This window comes from Python bivittatus, unplaced genomic scaffold (assembly GCF_059951505.1).
Source record: "Python bivittatus isolate LINGU-HERP-01145 unplaced genomic scaffold, Pbiv_v1 ctg000170_np1212, whole genome shotgun sequence".
Taxonomy (NCBI): Eukaryota; Metazoa; Chordata; class Lepidosauria; order Squamata; family Pythonidae; genus Python; species Python bivittatus.
Window position 1 is genome coordinate 426668 of NW_028277039.1, and position 24100 is coordinate 450767.

General features: G+C 44.3%; 1 protein-coding gene across 8 annotated transcripts in view; it reads left to right on the top strand.

Annotated features, from left to right (window-relative positions):
* Nucleotides 1-6196: 6196 nt before the first annotated feature.
* Nucleotides 6197-24100, top strand: part of HYDIN (HYDIN axonemal central pair apparatus protein) — a 346241-nt gene continuing 328337 nt past the window's right edge. For 2 of the 8 annotated variants that reach the window (XM_088135425.1, XM_088135427.1), the window contains exons 1-6: nucleotides 6211-6477; nucleotides 7301-7432; nucleotides 8197-8322; nucleotides 9677-9796; nucleotides 17204-17338; nucleotides 23317-23516. In XM_088135425.1, the coding sequence (XP_087991551.1) occupies nucleotides 7313-7432; nucleotides 8197-8322; nucleotides 9677-9796; nucleotides 17204-17338; nucleotides 23317-23516 (701 nt within the window). In that variant the 5' untranslated portion in view covers nucleotides 6211-6477; nucleotides 7301-7312. Of the gene's footprint in view, nucleotides 6478-7300; nucleotides 7433-8196; nucleotides 8323-9676; nucleotides 9797-17203; nucleotides 17339-23316; nucleotides 23517-24100 lie in introns of all 8 variants that reach the window. The other 6 variants (XM_088135428.1, XM_088135431.1, XM_088135435.1 and 3 more) reach the window with 5 other exon arrangements.

The window sequence follows — 24100 nt, forward strand, 5'->3', positions numbered from 1 at the left end:
CCCATGGAAGCCACATGCGAACAGAGGATTAATTAGATCCTCTAACAGGTCAAATTTAGGGAGCATTACGTTCAGCTCTAGATCCCAGTTCACCTTGTCTTCATATTAACTTCCAAATAATATTTTGCTGTTCTCTGTGTTTTGTCTTATTTCTCAACTAATATAAATATGAAACATTTATATTTTAACCCATAACCAATTTATGAGTCTCATAAGCTGAACTTCTCATAAAGTTATGAGTTTTTTAAACCTCAAAGCTTGTTCTTTATTAATTCTTCAAGAAGCATTCTTTAGTTTTAAGACTTTGTTCATCTCTGGGAGCATAGAAATAATCTCTTCCTTGTGGTTGAAATACAATTAATTTGAAAGGGAACCCCATTTATATCTTATTTCTCTTTTTAGAAGTTCTTCTGTTGAAGGCTTAAAGGCTTGTCTTCTTTCCAGCGTGGGAGGACTAATATCTTTTTCACCTCTTGTAGTCTCTGAGCTTTTTGCAGAAAATATTCTTTTACCCATTTACAAATCTTATTAGTTATATCTTAGGTTCTGCATTTGATTGGACTTAGAAGAGACCACCTATGAGCATGTTCCATGTCATCATCTGAAATCTTTAAATCTGGTAGTTTGTCATTCAGTTTTGACACATCCAATTAAATTAGTCTTTTCTGCTTTTTTCCTTGATTCCTCTAATTTCAAATTATGGCTTTCAGGGGTGCTGTTTTGCAAGTTACTGGATGTGAGACCCTGTTCATTAAGTTGGGCTCTAGGGATCAGTTGGGATTGTTGCTACTCTACCAGCCTCCCTGCTGCACAGCAACCTCCCTGCTTGACTTCTTTGACTCTATTTCTAAGCTGCTGGTGGAGTTCCCCAGGCTTCCTTGGGTGGGGTCTGAGATGGCTCAGGAGTTCATGGACACCATGACAGCCGTGGGCCTATCCCAGGTCATCCAGGGCCCAACACAGGACAGTGCTCACATACCTGATCTGATTTCCTTGTTGGAGCAGTGGCAAGGTGCTCTGGAACTGAGGGAGCTCTCTGCGGCTCCCCTGTCATGGTCACATCATGCCCTGATAACCATGGGACTTTCTAGTGCTACCCCACCACCACCACAGGGAACCAGGACCCATTGGATCAGTCTGCCCTGGCAACTGATGGACCCTCATAGGTTTCAAAGAAAGCTGGAGGTTATTGCTAAGGGTCTGCTGCACAGTCTGACTGAGGCCTTGGTTGTCACCTGGAATAGGAGGGCAACTGAAGCCTTGGATCAGATTGTGCTTCTCCTTTCATGGATCCCATCTCTCTCCATGGATTACAGAAGAACTGAGGGAGATGAAGCAGATTAAGAGACACCTAGAGTGCTGCTGTCAGAGAACGAAGAACTAACTTGACCAAGAGCCGCTATTAAGGCCTACAGGTAATCTTCTCTTAATATTTGTTAAGCGACCTTTCTAAGTTATGATGGTGCTAAAAAAAAATATATGACTGGTGCCCAAAATTATGACCATCGCAATGCCCCTGCAGTCACACGATCGCAATCAGGGCACTTGGCAACCAGCTTGCATTTATGACAGTTGCAGCATCCCAGGGTCATGTGATCACCATTTGCAACCTTCCCAGCCAGCTTCTGGCAAGCAAAATCAATGAGGAACTATGTGATTCGCTTAACAACTGCAGTGATTCTAATGACTGCTGCAAAAAAGGTCATAAAATTGGGTTTGGTCACATGATGATTTGCTTAATGATTGGATCACTTAACCTAAATTCTGGTCTCAATTGCAGCTGTTAAGCGAGGACTACCTCTACTTTGTGGCAATAAGGGTAGTGAAGCGTCAGTACTTCCCTGCCCTTATTGCGTCCATGGATAGGTGAGTGGAGGCCCTGTTTCAGGTGACCAGAACCCTCTTGGGTAGAGGGGACTCTGGGATACATCTCCAGGGCCACACAGAGGAGTTTGCAGAGCATCTGTTGGACAAAATTGCCCGGACTTGTTTCCAGCTAGATGCAGTCTTGGTACAGGTCCTGTGGAGATACCTGGGGCAGAGTCTTGCCATGTTATCTTGAAGTTCAAACCTGTTGGGCCCAAGGAAGCGGACAGGGTCCTTATGAGTATGAGCTCAGCCATCTGTCTGTCAGATGCATGCCCTTCTTGGTTGGCGAAAGCTTCCAGGGAGGTGACGTGGTTGAGTTTCAGTGGTGGTAAATTCTTCTCTGAGAGAGGGGGTGGTGCAAACACCATTTAAAGTGGTGTTAGTCTGCCCTCTCCTCAAGAAGCCATCACTGGACCCAAGCATTCTGGACAATTTTCCTCTAGTATCTAACATTCCCTTTTTTAGGGAAGATTATTGAGAAGGTAGTTGCACAACTTCAGGGGGTCCTGGATGAAATGGATTATCTGAATCCCTTTTAGTCAGGTTTCCTGGGTATGGGACTGAGACTGATGACCTCTGGTGAGAGTGGGATAGGGGTAATGCATCCATCCTTGCTCTTCTTGACTTCTCAGTGGCCTTCAATACCATCAACCATGGTATCCTTCTGGAGTGGTTGGGAGTGGGTGGCACTGTATTGAGCTGGTTCTCTTCCTTCCTTATGTCGGTGAGGTGGCGGCTGCGCGAGGAGCCGAGGGCCGGCGAGCTGCAGCAGCGACGGCAATGGGGCCCGGGCAACCAACCGCACACGAGGTGAGGGCGGCGCCGAGGGAGACCGGCAGAGGAGCCAGGGCGGCAAACGCACGAGAGAGTGTGGCAGCAGAGACAGTGTGATTCGACAGCACCACCGGGCAGGCCAGGTCGAGCCGCAGAGGCGGCGCGGGAGCTGAGGACCCCACGGAGCTGGGCGAGGTGGCGACTGCGCGACGGAGAGCCGAGGGCCGGCAGGCCGCAGCAGCGACAGCAGCGGGGCCCGGGTGACCAACCGCACATGAGGCGAATACGAGGACGGCGCCGAGGGCGACCAACAAACGAGGGGGGTCAGAGACCGCCGAGGTGGCAGTGGCATCAACGACGAAGGGCCCCGCAGCAACGCAGGGGTCGGCTACAGCAGAGACGGTGGCAGCGGGACCCGAGGGCCCCGTGGCAAAGCAGGCGGCGATCACACTGGCATCAAGAGCGGGGGCAGGAGCGGCGCCGGGAGCCGACTGGTCCGCGCCAAGCGTGAGTGAAGCAACCGGCGGTAGACCGGGACCTGGCCGCGGCCAGGGGAACCTGGAGGGTTGTAGGACCCTGAGGGAGCCGCAGGAGGACGACCCAGCTGGAGGCAAAAGACGCAGCCCGACCCCCAAGGGAGAAGCAGGGGAAGGGAGCCGAGCAGGAGCTGAGGCAGCGCTGTGCAGAGGCGAGCGAGGGAGACCCCTGGTTGGTAAACAACAAGGACTCCCTGAAGAAACAAGGGACCTGCTGGGAGCACAAGGGGAGGCTCTACGTTCCAGAAGCTTGCCGGGTGGATGTGCTCCGGAGAGGGCACACCGAGGACACTACGGGACATTGGGTTCGTTAGGACTTTCCACCTCCTGCGTGAACAGTTCTGGTGGCCGTCTCTCCGGAGGGATACGAGGGAGTACGTGGCCAGCTGCTCGACGTGCGCAGCGGCGAAGGAAGGGTAGGGGAACCTTTGGGGACCCGTCCTATAAGTGACTCGGCCATGGTAAGGCCAAAGCCCCAAGCCAAGGAAAGGCACACCGATATGGCAGATGGCGGGGGCAGCACCCTAGTAGCCCAATTAAGAGGGGGACTTGTCTTCAGGGGGGCGGTATGTCAGGTTCAGCCTGCACCACACGCCTAGGAACTTGCCCAGCCGCGCTTTAGTCAATTTCACCGCTTTAGTCAATTTCACCGCTGAGCGCTAGCGCAGAAAGAGGAAATGCAAAACCGCAAGCTAATGAATGGGCCCCCTGGTGCCACTTCACTAATCTGGAGCGGATGCGTTGTGTTAATGCCAGAGGGCCGCAGGCGCTATAGACAAAGGAGAGAGCCGCGGAACTGAGGAAGAGATCAGCGCGCGAGGGGATGCTCCCGGCTGTGACAGAAGCCCCAACGAAGGCAGCGACCACGCCACAGGCAACAACAATCAAAAAAACAAGAGAACTGGGCTGAACCTGCCATTCCAGTAGAAGGGGGGGATTACAAGGGGCAATCTGCAATCTAATTTGTAATATGTAACCTAGCAACGGGGCCCGCGAGGGGATTGAGACAACTATAAAGGAGTAATGTAAATGTACCAAGCCAGTCCTGGCTTTGCTTGTGACTGCTACGTTACGCATGAGTAAACCTCTTTTGTGAACCACTCGTGTCAGGGAGTTTCTCTGTCGAACGGGGCAAACCTTACACCTTAGTGGCTGGTTTCAGTCAGTGTTGATTGGGGGCAAGAGGTCCTGCTGTTGGCCCCTAAATTATGGGGTGCAAGGCCTCTCCAAAGGGCCAGCAGCTCCTTTGGCCAGTTGTGCCTCATCATCATCATAAAACAGCAAAGGACAGCTGTGGGTGGCAGGGGCGGAGTGCAGGGCAGCCAAAAGGGCAGAGATGTGGGGGAGATAGGTGGGTGGGGGGAGTTGAAGTACACAATGCAGTTCTAAATGTGGGCAGGCTGCCAAGCACCCAAATTTTGACCATGTGACTGCATGGGAACTGCAACAGCCATAACTTTGAGGACCGGTCGGTCGTAACTACTATTCATTCAGTGCCTTTGTAACCTTGAACAGTCGCTGAATGAATGGTTGTTAAGTGAGGACTACCTTTATTCATCCATATAAGCCTTAATCTATATAAGGCATAATCCTCTGCCATTTTGAGGATTACTATTTCTACACATCTTCTCACTGTTAATTGTTGGATATCAGTTTATTCAATTATTAGTTTAATTGTTAAGATATTAGTTTATTTTTCAATATTAGTTAACAATAAACTGCAAAAACCAGCAAAATAGCAGGGTTGTGAGGAGAGCAATTGGCTCAGCATACCATCTTCTCCAGTGGCTAACGACACCTACTCCTTGTAGAGATGAGAATAGAGGTTCCAGTGAATCAAAACTGCAATAACTGTGGGATTCATGCCCTCAGTTTGCATGTAATCAAAGAGTTCTATAGTCTATCCCAGCTTGGAAATTTATAACTGTGTACTTAGATTTAACAGCCAGGCTACAACAGACACGGGAAAAAGCAAAGAATAATAGGCAGGATAAAATGTTGCTTTGAGTTGTACATCTGACCTTCCTTAATTGTTGGATAGTTGAAAGGGAGGACGGGTTTCCTGAAAAAGCTATCTTCAGCCAGTCTGGGCACTTATTTACTTGGAATAAAAGGACATTTTGCAATTAAGTACCCAGACTGTCTGAAGAGATGTACAACACACAAGAGATTAGATCAGCAAGGAAGTCACCTCAGACCTCACCGGTCCCTTGAGACCCCCAGGCCTGCTGACAAAGCCAGGTCTTGAGGGACTTCTTGTGATGGAAGGCACGAGCAAGGAGGACCTGGCATGGAGGTCCAGGCCATAGGGAGGGGGAGCGGAATCCCAAGCATCTCCTCAGTCCTCAGCCGGAGGTGTGAAAGTGAAGGAGGAGACTGGCACCACCCTCAGGAATTCAGAGCGTGTAGTTGCTGTCGCGGGGGGCTAGGGTTAGCCTGGCGAGATTCTGTCTAGCAGGTGTAAGCTAATAAAGTAACCGAATTGTTCCTGAATTGTCCTGCTGAGTTTCTTGGGCTGAACCTGGCACTTCTGGAAAATAAGGAGGGATGGAGTTGACCTCACTTTGGAAGGGAGAGTGTTCCACAAGGTGGGCGCCTTAGTAAGGTGGGGTGTTATTTATCATTTAACATACTTATTAATCCAATCTATGCGGCTGCCCATCTATCCAGGAAAATCTGGGTGGCAAACCAGGTCGAGGGGTTGCGCTGGGGAGGGAGGCCCGCTTTGGGCTTCAGCGCCTTCAGGCCTCGGACTTCCTCGGGGACGCGAGCCGCCCAGAGGCCGCGTCAGGCTGCCAAAGGCAGGCCACGCGTCGACCGGGCGAGGAGGGCCACTCGCAGGCCGCTCGGAGACCCGGCTCGCGGCCGCCTTCCCAGCTTCCGGTCCTGGGCCTCCTTCCAGGCAGCCCCGCCTCTGCCCCGCCTCCGCGCGCTTCCCGGGGGCGGGGCGGGGCGGGGGTCCGCTGCCCTAGCGACGCGGCGGCAGCGCGTTGCCGGGGCAACGGGGACGCGCGCGGGCCGAAAGGCGGAGGGGAGGCGGAGGGCCGAGGCGCGCGGGGACGACCCGCCACCGGGACTCGGTGCGTTGAGCGGCTCCGCGCTCGCCCCCGCTTAGCGCCGGGCCCGGGGGCTGAGCGTGGTCCGCGCTGAGGGCCTTCGTTTCCCCGAACGTCTCCCAGTTCGCGAGAAAGAAGAGGGAACTCGGAACAGTCGCCCGGCGCGGTTGATAATTCAGACCCACGGAGTCGGCCGTCGGAGGGGCTTCCTAGAGACGCTGGTTGGCTGGTCGATCTGCCTCGTGAGTCCTCCTTGGCGGAGTCCTCCTCTGCCCCCCTCGCCTAGCGGGATCAAAGCAGAGGGGCGTTGAGCCCCTCGACCTGCGGGAAGGGCAGCCCGAAGCGCTGGGCGGCCCTGGGAAGGCTCGGCCCCGCTGGCTCGGCCAGCTGCGGGCCACCCACCGACCCCTTTCTCTGCTTTCGGAGTGCAGATTTACTGTAAACGAGTCTGGTGGTTTAGAACTTACTCTCCGTCTGGAGTTCTAGTTTGTAAAGATTTATAAAGAGACTTTTGAGCGGGGGGATTTCATAGGTAGTCCAAGCTCTCCACAAAGAAATGCTCCGTGCAAATATTCCCGTTTCATGCTTGAAGAAAATCATATTGATTGGAACATGTTACAGCTTCACTGGACACTGAATTGGACCGCAGATTCCACCAATAGCTTTACTGAAATCCTGCGGTGTTCACAAATGTGGAGCTGTGTCTGAAATGCTCTGTAAAGTACCTTTTGTGATATGCCAGGCTGCCTCAGCCTGAAGAAGGAGAGGTTCTCTGCCAGAACCAACCGTCCTGCCTAACACAAAGGAAGAAGTGGAAAGAGATAATGACTGTTCTATTGTTGCTGAAACACAGAGCCCGAGTTTACAGGGAAAAAAAATAGTTGCAAGATAGAAATCATACCTTAAGATAGCTTTTTTTTACTCCTTTCCCCTTCAGGATCTATTTCTAAGAATAGTAATTGGCAGTTATTTTTGGTTATATGGATGAAGTCCAAATAATACTGTGAATTTCAGATAATTTCCCCTCTCAGCCCCCTGCTTTAAAAAAGCTTATTCTTCTTTCAGAGGCTGACAAAGATGTTAACAGATCGAGCCCAGAAATCTCTGGATCCCTTGAAGTTACCAGAAGGATTTCAAAGCAAAGTGGTTGCACCTCGCAATGCAAAGCTGGTTAGAGAAGAAAAGAAGGATGCTCCAGTATGTTCCTTTTTAGGGGCCACAACCTTTTGGGATTGATGAGCATATGTGGATATTTAAAAATGTGTCATGGGATGAAGGAAAACTTCCTTGGGTTGACCTTGAAGCTGGTGACTATATGACCTCAACTGTGTTCTTTTCTTGACAACAGTGCTGAAGTGGTTTGCTTCTGCCTTCAGCTTGGATGTTTTCTGACTTCCCAGTACAACACCATCACCACTAGCAACAACAGTAATAATTTATTAAACTTGCATGCCACCAGACTCCCAATGGCTCTGGGCGACTCACAGCAAACAAATTACAATGAAATCAATAAAACATAAAAATAAAGATAAAAGATGGCAAGTATGATGAAGTGAAGGATCTCCCTCTCCCTCACTGAAGGCCTGGGTGAAGAAGGTTGGTCTAGTCACCAACCTTGGGATTTCTTGATGGTTTCCTATCAAATCATTGCAAAGGTTGGTCTGATAGTCTGAAAACACTCATTTCCCACTAGGCAAACTGGAAAGATAAGCAAAAAGCTTGACCAAAAATACAACTCCAAAGCAGGGGAGGTCTGAGCTTGAACGTTCAAACCCACCTGACTGAACTTGCATTTTTCAAGTCCAGCACCCAATTCACTGAGGACAAACTGATGAGTGTCAGGATGATGATGTAAATAGAACAAGATATGAAGTACTGGTAGTCCTCAACTTACAACCACAACGGAAAAGGAAAAGCTGTTCTTCATGAAGATCTTGATGCAGGTTTGTTTCTCATTACAGCTAACACCATCTGCTTTCCTGAAAGAGATGTCTCTCACAACAGAACAAAGACTGGCAAACACCCATGAAATGCGTTTGCCTCGCATTGTCCAGCTTTTGGACATGAGTGAAACCTCACACCAGAAAGTAAGTATTTTCTTTCCCTTTAGTACACCACCTGTGGGGCTGCTTTCTACGTACAGGCATGAAAGGGTTTTTGCTTGGCATTGTCAACGCAAGGGATACGTTGAAAGAAAATTAGAATTTCAAAAATCATTTTCTTTACAAAAAAGATCTTGACCAGGTGCAGGATTTTCTCAAAAGATAAGAGAGAAATATTTGTATTATTTTATATATATTAAAAAGCAGAAGAGATGGCAAAGGTAATATGAAGGGGAACAATTGTTTGAGAAATTCCGAGGCAGATGTGGCAAAATCTGATATGGCATCCTGGAAGTGGGAATGGGAAATGTGCACCTTTAAATGATCAGGGACGTTTCCTCAAACTTGCATGGTTAGGGTTTGTTTATTCTTTGCATGTACCTGCTACCCAAGGGAGAACATCCAAACTGTGCTGCTTTTCACTCTACCCCACGTGATACAAATTTATTATTAGCAGATTTTAGATGCCTCTGAAAAAAGTATGTTACATGTTACGTGCTTGGGTGTATTCCTGTCTGCCACTTTATGCATAAATAAAATGCCTAACATTAGTATAATATCCAAAATAAATAATGTGTAAAATCCATTCTGATTTAACAGATATTCTGCTTGAAAGGACACTCCTCTTTAGTCTGTTAAATGAAGAGTTCACTGTCATAAAATCAGTGACCGTTCTCTTTTAATGGAGCATCAAGCCCTTTCTTCCTGGAGCTGAGTTGCCTTACCATATTTAATTGAAAGGCCAGTCCACGTTGCAGCCAACATGTGGCCTATAAAATAATAGTTTTCACCTTAGTTACTGTATCCAACTCTCAGCAGCCAGGAAGGAGCCCTGACTTATCCATCTATTCTTCCTTGGTCATGGCAAAGTACAAGCTCATCAGTGAAGCTCCAAAGCAAAAGGCTGGCAGGATTTTTCCTACAGATATTAAAATAGCAAACACTGCAAACAATAGCAGGACTGTGCTATATAGTAGTCAAAGCTTTCCTAGGAAAAAAAAAGCTTTCTGGTGAATATTTGCATCTGCAATGGCACTTAAAAGCACCAGAGCCTCGCCAGACAGCCTTGTGACAAGAGCCTGCACATTGCTGAGAGATCCACCAGCATTAATTTCATTTACAAAGGCATCCATAAATAACCCAAGTTGTTGACAGTGACCGATTTTTAAGCTGACTTCACATTTCGGTCAAGTATATTACTTTGGTTCTAATTAATGGTTCTTATTTAAAATATTAGCTGCTCTTTAGCTGATGTTTTAATGGAGATCTAGTGGTTATAGATGCAATGTAGCTGCTTTATCCAACTCCAGTATTTCCATATGTGCCTCTGCATCTTCAGTTCTCCTCAGTTGATCTGGACCGGACTCTGTTTCAACCATTCCCATCGGAAGTGATTTTTCAGAACTATGCCCCTTGTGAGCTCTACGAAGTACCACTGATTCTGAGGAACAATGACAAGGTAGAGTTCATCAGTAGACTTGGGACATGGTTTGGTGGAAAGGGGTCGTGGAAAGAAAGCTCGCTTAGGTTTTGTGCTGCACTTTCAAAGAGTTATAAGAGCTTTTCTTACTGAATGATAAGGCCCCCAACAAACTCTTTCAAGAGAAATGTCTGCTTTAATGCAACCGATTTCACGATGAACTATAACAATATCTCTTTATTGTATTTTTGTTAATACTATGAACTGAAAGATTTCCAGTTTTGATGAAGATTTAAGGCTTAACACGTTCTTTGAAGACTTCACTCTTAAAAATTCAAGCAGAACTATTTTAGCTTTTCTTTCTGTTTACTGTTTTGACATTGCATGGGCAGAAGGTACAACATGAAGCCAACTTCTGTACTGCCAGTGTTCTACTCCGGAACAAAAGTAGGATTTAAATGAACTAGTTAAGGATGGAGAGTGAAGTGTAATTCCATGTTATTGTTGTTTATTTTAAAATTTCAGCTGCCAGAATTTACTCTTGCGATCCAAAGATGTTCAGACATTCTGTTAGCGATGCATTTTCATCAGAATAGCTGAGCTAGTACAGTTATATATTCTTTGCTCAGCTGAACAATCATAATTAGATTATATGGCTTATGCATCCTTTATATTTTTAGCCACAAACAGTCCAAAATAGCTTTCCTTCCCTGCAATTTAGTTTCCTTCCAGTTTCTGTAGTAAGGTGTTATTTAAGGGCTTGTAGTCCTCTTGTGCAGCTTGTTTTAAATCAATAAAATGCAGTGCAAATTCATTGTGGCCCTTGTTATATTTCCCATCATTTTTTTCTCAGCTAAGCAAAGGAATTGCACAATATGTTGAGATTAATTTGTAATTATTTTGTATTCTAATACATTTCTGGATTTCTTGGAAAATACATCCATCTCATCTGCAACTCTTTTATCTTTTTTTCTGAAACTATACTAAAAGGGAGTAAACCTTACACCTTAGAGGCCTTTTTGTTTCCAATTTTGGTCAAGTTGCTCCTTTTGGAGCTTCGTTGTACAATCTGTGCAGAGTGAATAGGATAAAGAAAAGCCTTAATGTAGCATTCCTGAACAATGCTTGTATTGAAATGCAACTCCAAAAACGTCTAAGAAAAAGATGTTGGAGTAACATTTAATTGCAAACTGAATATGAATCATCGGTGTGTTTTTGCTGCAAAAAAGGCAAATATAGCATTAGGCAGTATTAACAGAAGTATTAACATGATTTCCAAATAATGGGAAGTAATGATTCCACGTATTTTGCTTTGATCAGACCCATTCCCTTTGAGTATTGTGTCCAGTTCAGTGCACCAGCTAAGGAGGATTCAGGCATATTAGAATAAGTTCAGAGAAGTGCAGTGAGAAAGATCAGAAGATTAGAAATTGTTCACAGCTAATCTAAATGAGTTATGGCCTCTAGGGCCAGATGAATTACACCCTAGGGTATTGAAGGGCTTAGCAGAGGTAACTCCAGAACCACTCTCTATAATCTTTGAGAAGCCTGGAGAACAGGTGAGGTCCCAGAAGACTGGAGGAGGGCTAATGTTCCTATTTTCAGAAAGGGAAAGAAGCAGGACCCAGGGAGCTACAGGCCTGTGAGTCTGACATCAGGTACTTTGAACATATAATCAAACAGCATTCCTGTGAGTATTTGGATAGGAATTAATTAATTAACAGGAACCAACATGGATTTATTGTTGTTCATCCATCATTGTCAGTGAAGACCTCAACACCATTAGTCACATTAAAAATGAATGTGGTGTGTCCAAAGATAACTGGTCAGGCCAATTTGGGCACAGAATGTCCTGACATACGTTGGGCAAACGTGTAGGCACTGCAGTTGTTACACTGCTGGCTCTAGACTTGCACAGCTCGCGCTTATGTTGTGCTTCAGCAGTGTGTCTTACTTCATAGGCTTGACAGCCCTTGTGGATGAGGCCACACCAGATAGGGCAGTTTTGTGCTAGCATTTCCCAATTGGCTGTGTCTATGTCAAGTGATTTCAGGAAGGCCTTTAATGTGTCTTTGTAGCATTCCTTCTGCCCTCCATGCAAGCGTTTTCTAGCAGAGAGTTCCCCAAAAAGGAGCTGCTGGGATATGTGTTTGTCCTGCATACAGATGACATGACCTGCCCACCGGGTCTCTGCTCTCATCAACAATGTGTGAACAGATGGTAGACATGCTCTAGAGACAAATTCAGTGTCTGGTACTTTATCTAGCTTCTGATGCCTAATATTCTGCAAAGACAAGTCATCTGGAAATGGTTGAGCTGTCTTGCATGCCTTTGATATACAGTCCGTGTTTCCCAATCGTACAGAAGGGTACTGAGTACCATGGCTTTGTAGATCTTCAGTTTTGTTGCTGGACTAATTCTTCAACATTCCCACACAGTGGAGTGCAGTCTACCAAAAGCAGAACTTGCCTTTACTATTCTGCAGTTAACCTCTGTATCAGTGCTTGAGAGAGGGTGCTGCCAAGGTAACTGTACTGGTCCACTGCCTGTAGTTTCTGCCCTTTAATTGTGATTTTGGGTTCTGTATATGGTGCATGAGGCGCAGGCTGGTGCATAACTTCAGTTTTTTTAATATTGGTGGTGAGTCCAAAGTTGTCACAAGCTGTGGAGAATTTATCCATACTGACATGCTCTGAGCCAGCATTCAGGCACAGTCATCTGCATCTTTCACCTTGGTAATAGCTTGAAGTCTCCTCAAATTGAAGAGCTTCCCATCCAATCTGTACTTGAGACTGATTCCAGCATCACTGTCCTGAAAGGCATCATTCAGCATGGCAGAAAACATCATGCTGAACAGTGTGGGTTCCAGCACACAGCCCTGTTAAACACCATTGGTCACTCGGAATGCCTTAGAGGATTCTCCACCATCCAGCACTCTGGCCATCATGCCAGTATGAAACTGGCATACCAGTTGAATGAATTTAGTGGGGCAGCCAAACTTTGACATGGTTCTCCACAAGCCTTGTTGCCTGACTGTATTGAAGGCTTTCGTGAAAGGTTGTATAGAGTTCACAATTTTGCTCTTGACACTTCTGAAGTTGGTGTGTGGCAAAAATCATGTCAATAGTCCCACAACCTTTATGGAAGCCACACTGTGACTCTGGCAACAGGCCCAGCCCCAGATGAGTGACCAGATGATTTAGCAGAACTCTTGCAAGGATTTTTCCTGTGAAGGAGAGCAGTGAGATTCCTCGGTGGTTGTCTCATACTTGTCAATTACCCTTCCTCTTGTAGAGGTGCATGATGGATGCATCTTTAAGTTCTTGAGGAATGGATCCTTGCTTCCAAAAAGAGGGGAATAACTTGATGAGTTTCTCTATAAATACAGGACAACTGACTTTGTAGATCTCCGCAGATATGGCGTCTGCCCCTGGGGCTTTGCCACTGGATAACTGGCTGATAGCTTTCATGACTTCAGCTACTACTGGTGGATCCATGGTGCTATTGATGTTGACCTGAGGAATCCTGTCTATCACCTCATTGTTAATAGATGATGGTCAGTTGAGGACAGCTTCAGAGTGTTCAGCCCATCTCTGCAGGATCTGAGCCTTCATTGTAATGGGAGTTGTACCATCTGTATTCAGGAGGGAGGAACTCCCGAGAGACCGAGATCCAGAGAGAGTGTTAAGGGTTTCATATAACCATTTCAAGTTGTTCCTATCAGCATATCTCTGTATTTCATCTGCCTTGGTGCTCAGCCAAGCATCTTGCATTTTACACAGTTTATTCTGGACTGTCCTGTGAGCACTGGTAAAGGTATTTTTCTTGGCAGCTGATAAGTCATTCTGTTGGACACTTTTCAATGACTAAAGCCCATATCTCCTCATCATTCTCATCGAGCTAGTCATGCTGCTGTGAGTAGAGGGCCCTAGTATCTTCAGTGCAGATGAATGGACAGCATCCCTGAAGCGTTCCCAGTCATCCTCAGCAGTGCCAGCAAGATGTAGGTCAGTAAGCTTGGTTTCTAAGTCTTCAGCCAGTGCTGAAGTTGTGTGGCGTTCTTCATCCTGGCCACATTGATTCTTTTCATGGCCTTGCTTCATCCCCTTAAGGTACATGCAAGTGTCTCTTCTTCCCATAGCCCATCCCTTATCCATACGCAAATCCATAAATCATTAACATTTCAGTCCTGCTGTCAGCAAAAAGGGTTCCCAGAATTTTATAGAAACATGTCTTATTTTAACTTTGGTCAAACAAACCAACTTTGTACTCCTTCCTTTTGCTTCTAGCAATCTTGATCTTTAATTCATTCACATGTTACCGTAGGATTTGTTCTCTCTTCAGTTTTTTTTCCCCCCATGTCAAAGGCTTCTTTGAGACTTTAGCAAACATCTTTTGTAAATCCAGTAAGAAGTCATTATCCAGGTCATTCTCTTGGCTTATTGTTTGTATTTCCACTTTAACTGTCATCTCTGTCTTATAATCCACATTTTTAAAAATATTCCAGTATTTCAACGATTTCTTTATATTCTAATATTTCTGCATCGGGTGAGATTTGTTTCAGCTCTTTATCCTGTATTCTCTTTCACACCTGTCATTTGTTCTTTAACATCTTTTGGACAGTCTATCCATAGAAGCAGACATCATTGCTGACATTGTAGCTGCTAGTTTCTGTCCTCTTTCTTCAAATATCTCCTGGAGTATTTCAAATGCCATACTGTTTTCTATCATTTTGTCCCAATGCTGACCAAAGACAAAAGGCAAGCCTGTCTCTTTCTCTCTCTCTCTTTTTTTTTTTTTTTCTCTTTTCTGCCTGGAATCATTAGTTCCCTCTAGTGTCCAATTTCTGAAATCATAAAGTCTTGAATTTCTGTTATGACTTAAGATAGACTAAACAATTTAATTCCCATGAGGGTGCTGTTTATTTATATAATTATTTCCAAATTCTTATATTAAAAGTCCTAATATTTCAAATTAATCTGGTCCCTTAATTTGTTTATAACTTTCTTGAATTTGTTTATTTATATAACTATTTCCAAATTCTTATATTAAAAGTCCTAATATTTCAAATTAACCTGGTCCCTTAATTTGTTTATAACTTTCTTATTTAATTTTTTGCTATTTATTTCAAATTCTTTAAATTCTTAAGTCTATAGTTAATTTTTCTTTTTCTTTTTTTTTTGGAATGAAGGTAAACTCACCAGGTAGCTTTGCAGACTTGTCGTTTTGAAGATCTCTATTAGCCTTAAAATAGTCAAACAGGCAGTTTTCGAAAGTGATTAGAAAGTAAAGTTAGCAAATTCAGTATTCTTAAAAATGCTCTGCCGTGGTTGAGAGTGTGATGGCTTCCCTTTGTCTCTCAGTGTTCAAACCTGTGGGAAACCTCTATCCTACAGTCTCCTCATGAGGAGCAGCTGTCTGGAGCACAAGGGGTGATCTCCCATCTTCTCTTTAACCAGAGAGGTTCTGTGGGACCAGTCTATTCACTGGTCCTTTGGTTGTGGCCGCAACATTGTCTCCATTCATTTGGAGATGTGCTAGCTCACCATTCCTCACCTGGAAGTCTCAAGAACAGCAAGGGCAATAACATATTGAGGAGCATCAAGAGGAGCATAGAGTCCAAATTTCAGGAAGTAATTATTCCACTCAACTCTGCCTTGGTCAGGCGTCACTTGGACTTTGCATTCAATTTTGCACACTTCAGTATAAAAAAGACATTGATAAGCTGGAGCAAGTCCAGAGAAGAGCTACCAAGATGGTGAAAGAACTGGAGACACTATCCCTCCATTGATCCAGTGGCATCAGGGTCATAGTGTGACAATAAATAAAATGGACTATCCTTCTATTCCCATTTAGCCTTGACATTTTTTCTTGCTAAAGTGTGGCTTTTTAGAGATGTCTGTTTGCTATGTGTTGACTTAAGAGGGGTTTTAATGCTTTAAATGCCACTAGCCACTCTCTTTACTGCTGAATTGCAGGAACTTATATGTTGGTTGCTGTTCCCTGGATCTGTGTCAGAATTTTTCCTAAAACGCAATACTCAGAACTGGATATAATATTCAGTCTTGCCAACACAGAATAGAGAGGAACGAGATCTTCTCTTGATCTGATATTATAGCACTACATTTTTTGCAATTGCATCACACTGTTGTCTTATATTTGTTTAGTGATCTATCAAGACACTCAGATCCTTTTTGCACATATTGTTGCCTAATACGATTCTCCTGTCCTATGCTCATGCTTGATTTTTCCTATGTAAATATAAGACTTTGCATTTGTCTCTGTTAAAATGTCTTGCTGTTTGCGGCTCACTATTCCAGCTTGGCAAAATCCTCCTGTTGTCTAGAACTGTAAAATCATAGAACTGGAAGGGATCTTAGAGGATCTAAGTCTAATTCCCTGCTGAGTTCAGTATCCACTAGAGCATCTTTAACGGTTGACTCTGTTTGAAGATCTTCAGTAAAGGAGAACCCACCATCTCATGTTGCAGCACAGTCTATTAGCTGACAACTCCTGTGGTCAGGAAATTTCTTCTGAAGTTTAGCCTCAACCTCCTTCCTTGCAATGTCAATCCATAGGTTCAGGTCTAGCCCTCTGGAGCAATAGAGAGTAAGTCCACTCCCTCATCTTTATGGCAACCTTCAGATGTTTGTAGACTGCTATCCTATCTCCCTTCAGTAATTTTTCCTATAGGCTAAACATACTCAGATCCTGTAACTATTCCTCATATCATTTGGTTTCACCTTTTCTTCCAGAAGGGCAATCAGTTTGCATTAATAGCATACAATATATAGTTCATGCCTTCCAGGAGGAGAACAAATGTGGTGCATCCCTTAATGGTTAATGAGAGCAATTCCTTCTGCCTTCATGTTCCTCTGTTTAAAAAAAAAAAAAAAAAAAGTTTCCCTGTTTGCTCTCCCAGTCTGCTTATCAGTTAGCTCATATGTGTAATGGGCTGTGAGAATAACTTTAAGGAACAGGAGGAAGAGCACAACTAAGACAGCTGTCAGACAAAAGAAATTTGAGTCTGAGGCAGAAACGTAATTTGAAAAAGCGTCTTAGACGTGACCCTCTCTAGTTCTCACGAAGATAAAGGGAGGGAGGGAGGGAGGGAGGGGGAAGCACATTCATACTTGCAAGATTCTGATACTGTAAGCTTATAATAAAAGTAGTTGTAGTATTCATGATTTTGGTGTTCAAGTCTGGTCTGCCTTGAAGGGCTGACATATATCAGCATTGCACAGTAGGACTTCTTCCCACAGTTCTTTTTCTGCTTTTGTCTTTGCTGCTGGAAGGGCATGGGATTATAGCTCTATCATGGCCCTGGGATCAGTCTGCCAAGATTGTTGTGTCCAAAGTGAAGAATATTTTTTAAACAGAGGCCCCACCATTTTCTTGTGGTCTTGAGTGATTCTTCCCATTGAATGTCTTCCTTAACACCTGTAGATCCCACGGCTCGTGAAAGTTGTTTTGGAGAGTTCACCTTACTTCCGAGTCATCAGCCCCAATGATGTGTGCAACAAAGTTGCACCCGGCATGCCATCAACATTCCGCATTCTCTTCACTCCTGAGGAAAACAAGGTAATCCTTTGGTGCATTGTTCTTCAAAGTCATTCTCTATAAATATCCCAAGCTCTTTCCTCCTTTTTCCAAGGTTGATACAAAATATGTTTTCCCTCCTTCTGTCATAATAAGTACACGACTGGCAGACAGAATGAATGAATCCTAACAGTACTAAAACACCAAGCTATCAAGCAGAGGTGTCCACAGCAGGTGTGTGAGAGAGAGGAGGATAAGATGGTGGAAGCATTGTTGTGATCAAAGCAATGCATATACAAAGGAGGTGTGTCTTGGATCACAACAGCACTTCCTTCATCTTGCTTTACCTCCCCCCACCTTTCTGAACACTGCTGCCTTTAAACAAGATCATAGAAAATTAGTCTTACAGGAGAACATAGACAGAAGCTGGTTTGACATATCTTGCTTAGGCATATTGGTTTTGGCTTGGTTAGCATGTATGAACCAAGCCATGGTTTATTAAACAAGTCACAATGGCTGGGTTTGCACCTGTGTTGACTCCATCTACAGTGGGGCAAAAAAGTATTTAGTCAGTCACCAATTGTGCAAGTTCTCCCACTTAAAAAGATGAGAGAGGCCTGTAATTTTCATCATAGGTATACCTCAACTATAAGAGACAAAATGAGGAAAAAAATCTGGAAAATCACTGTCTGATTTTTAAAGAATTTATTTGCAAATCATGGTGGAAAATAAGTATTTGGTCAATATCAAAAGTTCATCTCAATACTTTGTTATATATCCTTTGTTGGCAATGACAGAGGTCAAACGTTTTCTGTAAGTCTTCACAAGGTTTTCACACTCTGTTGCTGGTATTTTGGCCCATTCCTCCATGCAGCTCTCCTCTAGAGCAGTGATGTTTTGAGGCTGTCGCTGGGCAACATGGACTTTCAACTCCCTCCAAAGGTTTTCCATGGGGTTGAGATCTGGAGACTGGCTAGGCCACTCCAGGACCTTGAAATGCTTCTTACAAAGCCACTCCTTCATTGCCCGGGCGGTGTGTTTGGGATCATTGTCATGCTGAAAGACCCAGTCACGTTTCATCTTCAATGCCCTTGCTGATGGAAGGAGGTGTTCACTCCAAATCTCACGATACATGGCCCCATTCATTCTTTCCTTTACACGGATCAGTCGTCCTGGTCCCTTTGCAGAAAAACAGCCCCAAAGCATGATGTTTTCACCCCCATGCTTCACAGTAGGTATGGTGTTCTTTGGATGCAGCTCAGCATTCTCTCTCCTCCAAACACGACGAGTTGAGTTTAGACCAAAACGTTCTACTTTGGTTTCATCTGACCATATGACATTCTCCCAATCCTCCTCTGGATCATCCAAATGCTCTCTAGCAAACCTCAGACGGGCCCGGACATGTACTGGCTTACACAGGGGGACACGTCTGGCACTGCAGGATTTGAGTCCCTGGCGGCGTAGTGTGTTACTGATGGTAGCCTTTGTTACTTTGGTCCCAGCTCTCTGCAGGTCATTCACTACGTCCCCCCCGTGTGGTTCTGGGATTTTTGCTCACCATTCTTGTGATCATTTTGACCCCACGGGGTGAGATCTTGCGTGGAGCCCCAGATCAAGGGAGATTATCAGTGGTCTTGTGTGTCTTCCATTTTCTAATTATTGCTCCCACAGTTGATTTCTTCACACCAAGCTGCTTGCCTATTGCAGATTCAGTCTTCCCAGCCTGGTGCAGGTCTACGATTTTGTTTCTGGTGTCCTTCGACAGCTCTTTGGTCTTGGCCATAGTGGAGTTTGGAGTGTGACTGTTTGAGGTTGTGGACAGGTGTCTTTTATACTGATAACAAGGTCAAACAGATGCCATTACTACAGGTAACGAGTGGAGGACAGAGGAGCCTCTTAAAGAAGTAGTTACAGGTCTGTGAGAGCCAGACACCTTGCTTGTTTGTAGGTGACCAAATACTTATTTTCCACCATGATTTGCAAATAAATTCTTTAAAAATCAGACAATGTGATTTTCTGGATTTTTTCCCCCATTTTCTCTCTCATAGTTGAGGTATTCCTATGATGAAAATTACAGGCGTCTCTCATCTTTTTAAGTGGGAGAACCTGCACAATTGGTGGCTGACTAAATACTCTTTTGCCCCACTGTATATACAGCAAACATCTGTATTACAAGAAGATTGCTGGATATTTCAAACTTACCTCATAGGACTGTTGTGATTTCATCAAGAGTTTGTGGAGATTCTCTGTATTTTCCTATCCTTGCAAAACCATGCTTGTTTTCTATACAGTATATTAATTAATACATTGCCTTTTGCTCTGTAAATTTTTCGCCTCTCCTTTTGAGAAACTCATGAACTTCATCCAACCAGTTTTCTTGCTCCCTCTTCCTTTCAGTCTATCAACCTATTCACTCTTCTTTCACATATTTGCTTTGGGATTTGATCCTCATTTATTTTTTCTGTATGCCCAAACTGCCTCAATATACAGGTAGTCCTCACTTACCGACCGTTAATTCAGTGACCATTGAAAGTTACAGCGGTGCTGAAAAAGTAGCTTTGCAACCAGTGCCCACATTTGTGACCTTCGCAGCGTCCCTCAGTCACGCGATCGCCACTACAGTCAGCACGGATTGTCCTGTGCCCGGCCTGTGGGCTTTTCTGTTTCCCTGCCTTGCAGAGCAGATTGATTGGAGAGGAAGGGGTCTACATTCATGTTTCACATTTAGGGTTTATCTCCGCCCGTCTCCCCTGATGGGGAACTCTGGGTGGCTCACAAAGTACACCTTAACCATTACGGTTGCAATTACACCTCTTCTAGTACAACTACAGTGCAGCCCTATTCTGTCGTGGCCAGCAGCGGTCGCAGGGGAGTCAGCTCATCCGGCTTTCTTCCATCGATGATCTTTTTTGCCCACCGCGTTAGTCGCGTCCAGCGTCCGGTTCCAACTTCTTTCTGCCGATTGGGACCAGCACCAGTTCCAACTTCCCTGCGCAGGCACCGCTGGTTCCTCCCACCAAAATGGGAGTACCTATTGCAAGAAACTAAGCTGTTTGCTCTTCTACACATGGAAAGCGGTGCGATCACGCCAGTAGCCCAGAGGCTGGGAGCCACACCCTCTCCTTTGCCTGACCCTTTCCCGCTGCTGGCATGATCACATTGCTTTCCATGTATAGAAGAGCAATCAGCTCTCTTGAAATCTCTTTTGCCCCAATCTCTGCTCAGTGGAAGGGGGGAAGGGTCAGGCAGAGGAGGGATTGCCTACAGAACTTGCTTGCTTTTTTTCTCTCCCCCATCCACCCCCAGAGCAGAGAGATTGGAGAGGAAGAGATTCCAAGAGAGTATTCTAAGCTGCTTGTGTAGTGCCCCTACAGCTCCCAGCCCTGGGCTGTGGCATGATTGCATTGCTTTCGGTGTGTAGAAGACAGTGAGCAGGCACTTGAGCCTTCCAAATGGCAAGGGAGTGGTTAGGAGGCAAACAAAAGCTGAAGGTGTAAAACTGACTAGTCTTTTCTCTTTCCCGCCGAAAAGCACAGTTACGGTCATGTGATTTCCCGGTTATGACCACTTTGCTTAGTGGCAGAGTTGCCAGTCCCAATTAGGGTCATTAAACGAGGACTACCTGTACTTCTTCCAAACTGGTAACTCCCTTTTATATTCCATTCATTCATCTATCATTCATTTCTGACCTGATCTATTCTTGTTTTACCATATACTGTACATTTAAGGAGCTCATTTCCACTGCATTCAACTTACAGTTCTGTAGAAAAGCATTCACCCCCTTTTCAAATTTTCTGAATGTTTGGATATCTTTGCCACTGAATGTCATCAGAAATTCACATGGTTCATACTGATAATGGTGTACGTGAAATAAAAAATAGGTTTAGTTTCAAATTCCAAAGAAACACATTACATTTGGACAGTCATCAAATTGGTGTTATTATAATGGTGCATGTACCTGTATACGTTCAAACAAAAATGTGGTGAGTTGGCCCCCTAAGCCCTTCCTCTACAATCCTTACTGTTGCAGCCTCCCACAATTTTGGGGACAGTCACTACTACTACTAGTCTTTACAGAGTATCTTATTCAGGAGGTGGTAAAGGGTAGCTCTCCCTATCTTTGCACTTCTGTAGCTAATAGAATCACTGATATGTGTGGTGGATTAAATTCCCTGTCAGAATAAAACTACAAACTTCAGAAGAAAATTGACCTTGTTTATTAGGTAGATGAAGGTTAAAGAGCTAAAGTGAAAATTGACAGAGAAACTCTTACGGCTCGTGTTGCTTTAACTTACAGCTACTCATCCAGGCATGAATATACATACAGACATACAGATAACACAGGTAGAAGAAAACAGGACTAAGGTTACAGAAGAACACCAGCTCAGATCAATCCATAATACAAATTTTTAAAAATCCTAATTTGCACCTAGGTCCACATTTCATTAGATGGCTATTTAATTCTTATTCTCAAATCCTCCCCCAGGTTGCGGTATTTTTCTTACCTGGTGGAAGCCAGGCTGAGATGGAATGCAAAAGAACAAAAGCTAAATGGAGCAGGCTCCTTCCCCTTTAAAAAGCTTCCTTGAGGAGTAAGAGATAAACATTTCTCCTCCTGATAGTTGCTCAGAGATTGAGTTTCCCTGGACTTTGCAGTCTGCCCCCCAATCTGAATTGGCAGATTTCACATTGATTTAGTAAGTCCTTTATATCAGAATCTTGAGCATGTGAAAAATTTCTGGTCTCCTGCTATAACAAATTTGTGGATTTTCCTCACTTTTATTCTTAGCTACTTTTTTAAAGTAAAAATTTTAAGTATATGGTTCACATAACATACTAATCCAATCTTGAATTAGGTTTAGTGAAATACGTGGGCACAGTCTGGTAAATGTGTATTTGTTTCTTGCAAAGAGATGTCATCAGAGTGAATTCATTTTTATCAGTTGTTAACCTGCCGTTATCATTAACCCTAATAAAGGGATTCATGTAGCAAAGAGTCCCTAGCTGCATTTTAATTATCTTCCCCTTGTTGCCCAGCAGCCTTTGGTCAGCTAGCTTTTAAAAATATTGATTGGATTAGAACCGTCACCCAAGCAGTGAGGGAATGCTAAACATTTCTCTTGTTGCCTTATTTTGAAAAATAGTTGCTGTGTACCCATGGAGAGTAAAAAAATAAAATTAGATTCCCAAATTCAGTGCCTGCATCTTTTAAAAAAAGAAACATCAGAAATCTTTTATCCTTCCTCTGCTAGGAGCCCTTTCAAGAAATAAGGATGTTGGGGGTACCTAGTAATTCACACAGAGTACTAGCAACTCTTCAAATCTAAAGCATTCCAGTACTGATGCTGGGGAAGGAGGATAGAAAACATGAAAAGAGAGGGTGCATGGTGGGGTAGGCACCCTGACCTTATGAAATAATGGAGCTGCGGTCTCCTACAACTCATATCATTCCAGTGATTTCTTATAGTCCACAATCAGCTAATAGTTTTAGAGCAAGTCCAGGCTAAAGGGATTGAGTCACAGTATAGTACAAATACAAATGAAGTTCAAAGCAGGTGCTGATTGCAGAGAGATGAGATGATGAAATAACAGGTAGATATTAAGGAATGTGAGGAATGACAAGATAAAAAGAGGCTACAGCTTTGCTGGCATAGACATCTATTAATCCCTGGCGATTACATCTAAAAAATGCAGGATCTTGGGGTGGCTGGTACAAGCAAAGCACCCTGTGATCACATGGGATCAAGTTGCTACAAGGCTTTATATTTTAGGGTTGAACTGGCTGTGGAATAAATGGTTGCAGCCACTGGCATGAATAGGGAAATCTCTGCTAGGCAGGATAGATTAGAAGGTCTGAATTAATAGGCAGTTGAACAGGCATTTGGGGGCAGAATAGTGGGAAATTAAAAAAAAAAAAAAAGGAGCGGGAGGAATGTATTCAAAAGTCCTGACCCCCTCTCCAGCTTGGCAATGCTGGTCCTGGAAAGACTTTTCATTTTTCACCTTCTTCTTTCTGCCAGGATTATTTCCACGAAGTAACCTGCATTACTGAAAGGGAAAAATTCATTGTCCCTATCCGAGCAATTGGTGCCAGAGGCATTTTGGATTTCCCAGACCAATTGAATTTCTCCATGTGTCCTGTCAAGTACAATACACAGAAAACCCTGCTTGTTCGGAACATTGGCAACCGAGAGGCCCGCTACCAGATTACCACCCAGAGGTAGATCTTGAATTTTCTCTCTAGGTCCAAAGGCATATGGTAATGGAATCAGATGCCAGCAGTAAGTCTGTCAGTGGCTTGACTTTTTATCTTTCAGGGACTTGACTTAAGCAAATGGATAGTTATAGAGGCATGGTGCAGTCTGACCCCAGCTACAGAAAGCCTCTTTTGTGCTGTATTAGAAAATACCCCATGCTTACACTGGATCTTTTGCTTCACAATGGTAAATCTAGAACATTCACTTCCAGGCTTATGCTAGCAGCCACTAAGGTGATTTAGAACTGTTGGCACGGATAGTTCAGTGCTCTCATGTCTCCCCAAAGCCCTCTTTGGTTAAGGTTAAATATACCCCATTCCTGTTCATCCTCATTACCAGTCCTGTTTTCTCCAGAACTGAACACAGGACTCAGAGTGGGATCTGACAAATTCAGAATAGTAAGAACAACGAATTCAATCTGATTTAGAAAAATAACTTCTTTGAATTTGGTTTTTGTTTTGCTTTTTGCAGCCATGTCAGATTTTATATTTTCTGTGAGGTCAACATAATTCCTAGGTTTTTTAAATGACTTCTGTTGCCAGGCTAT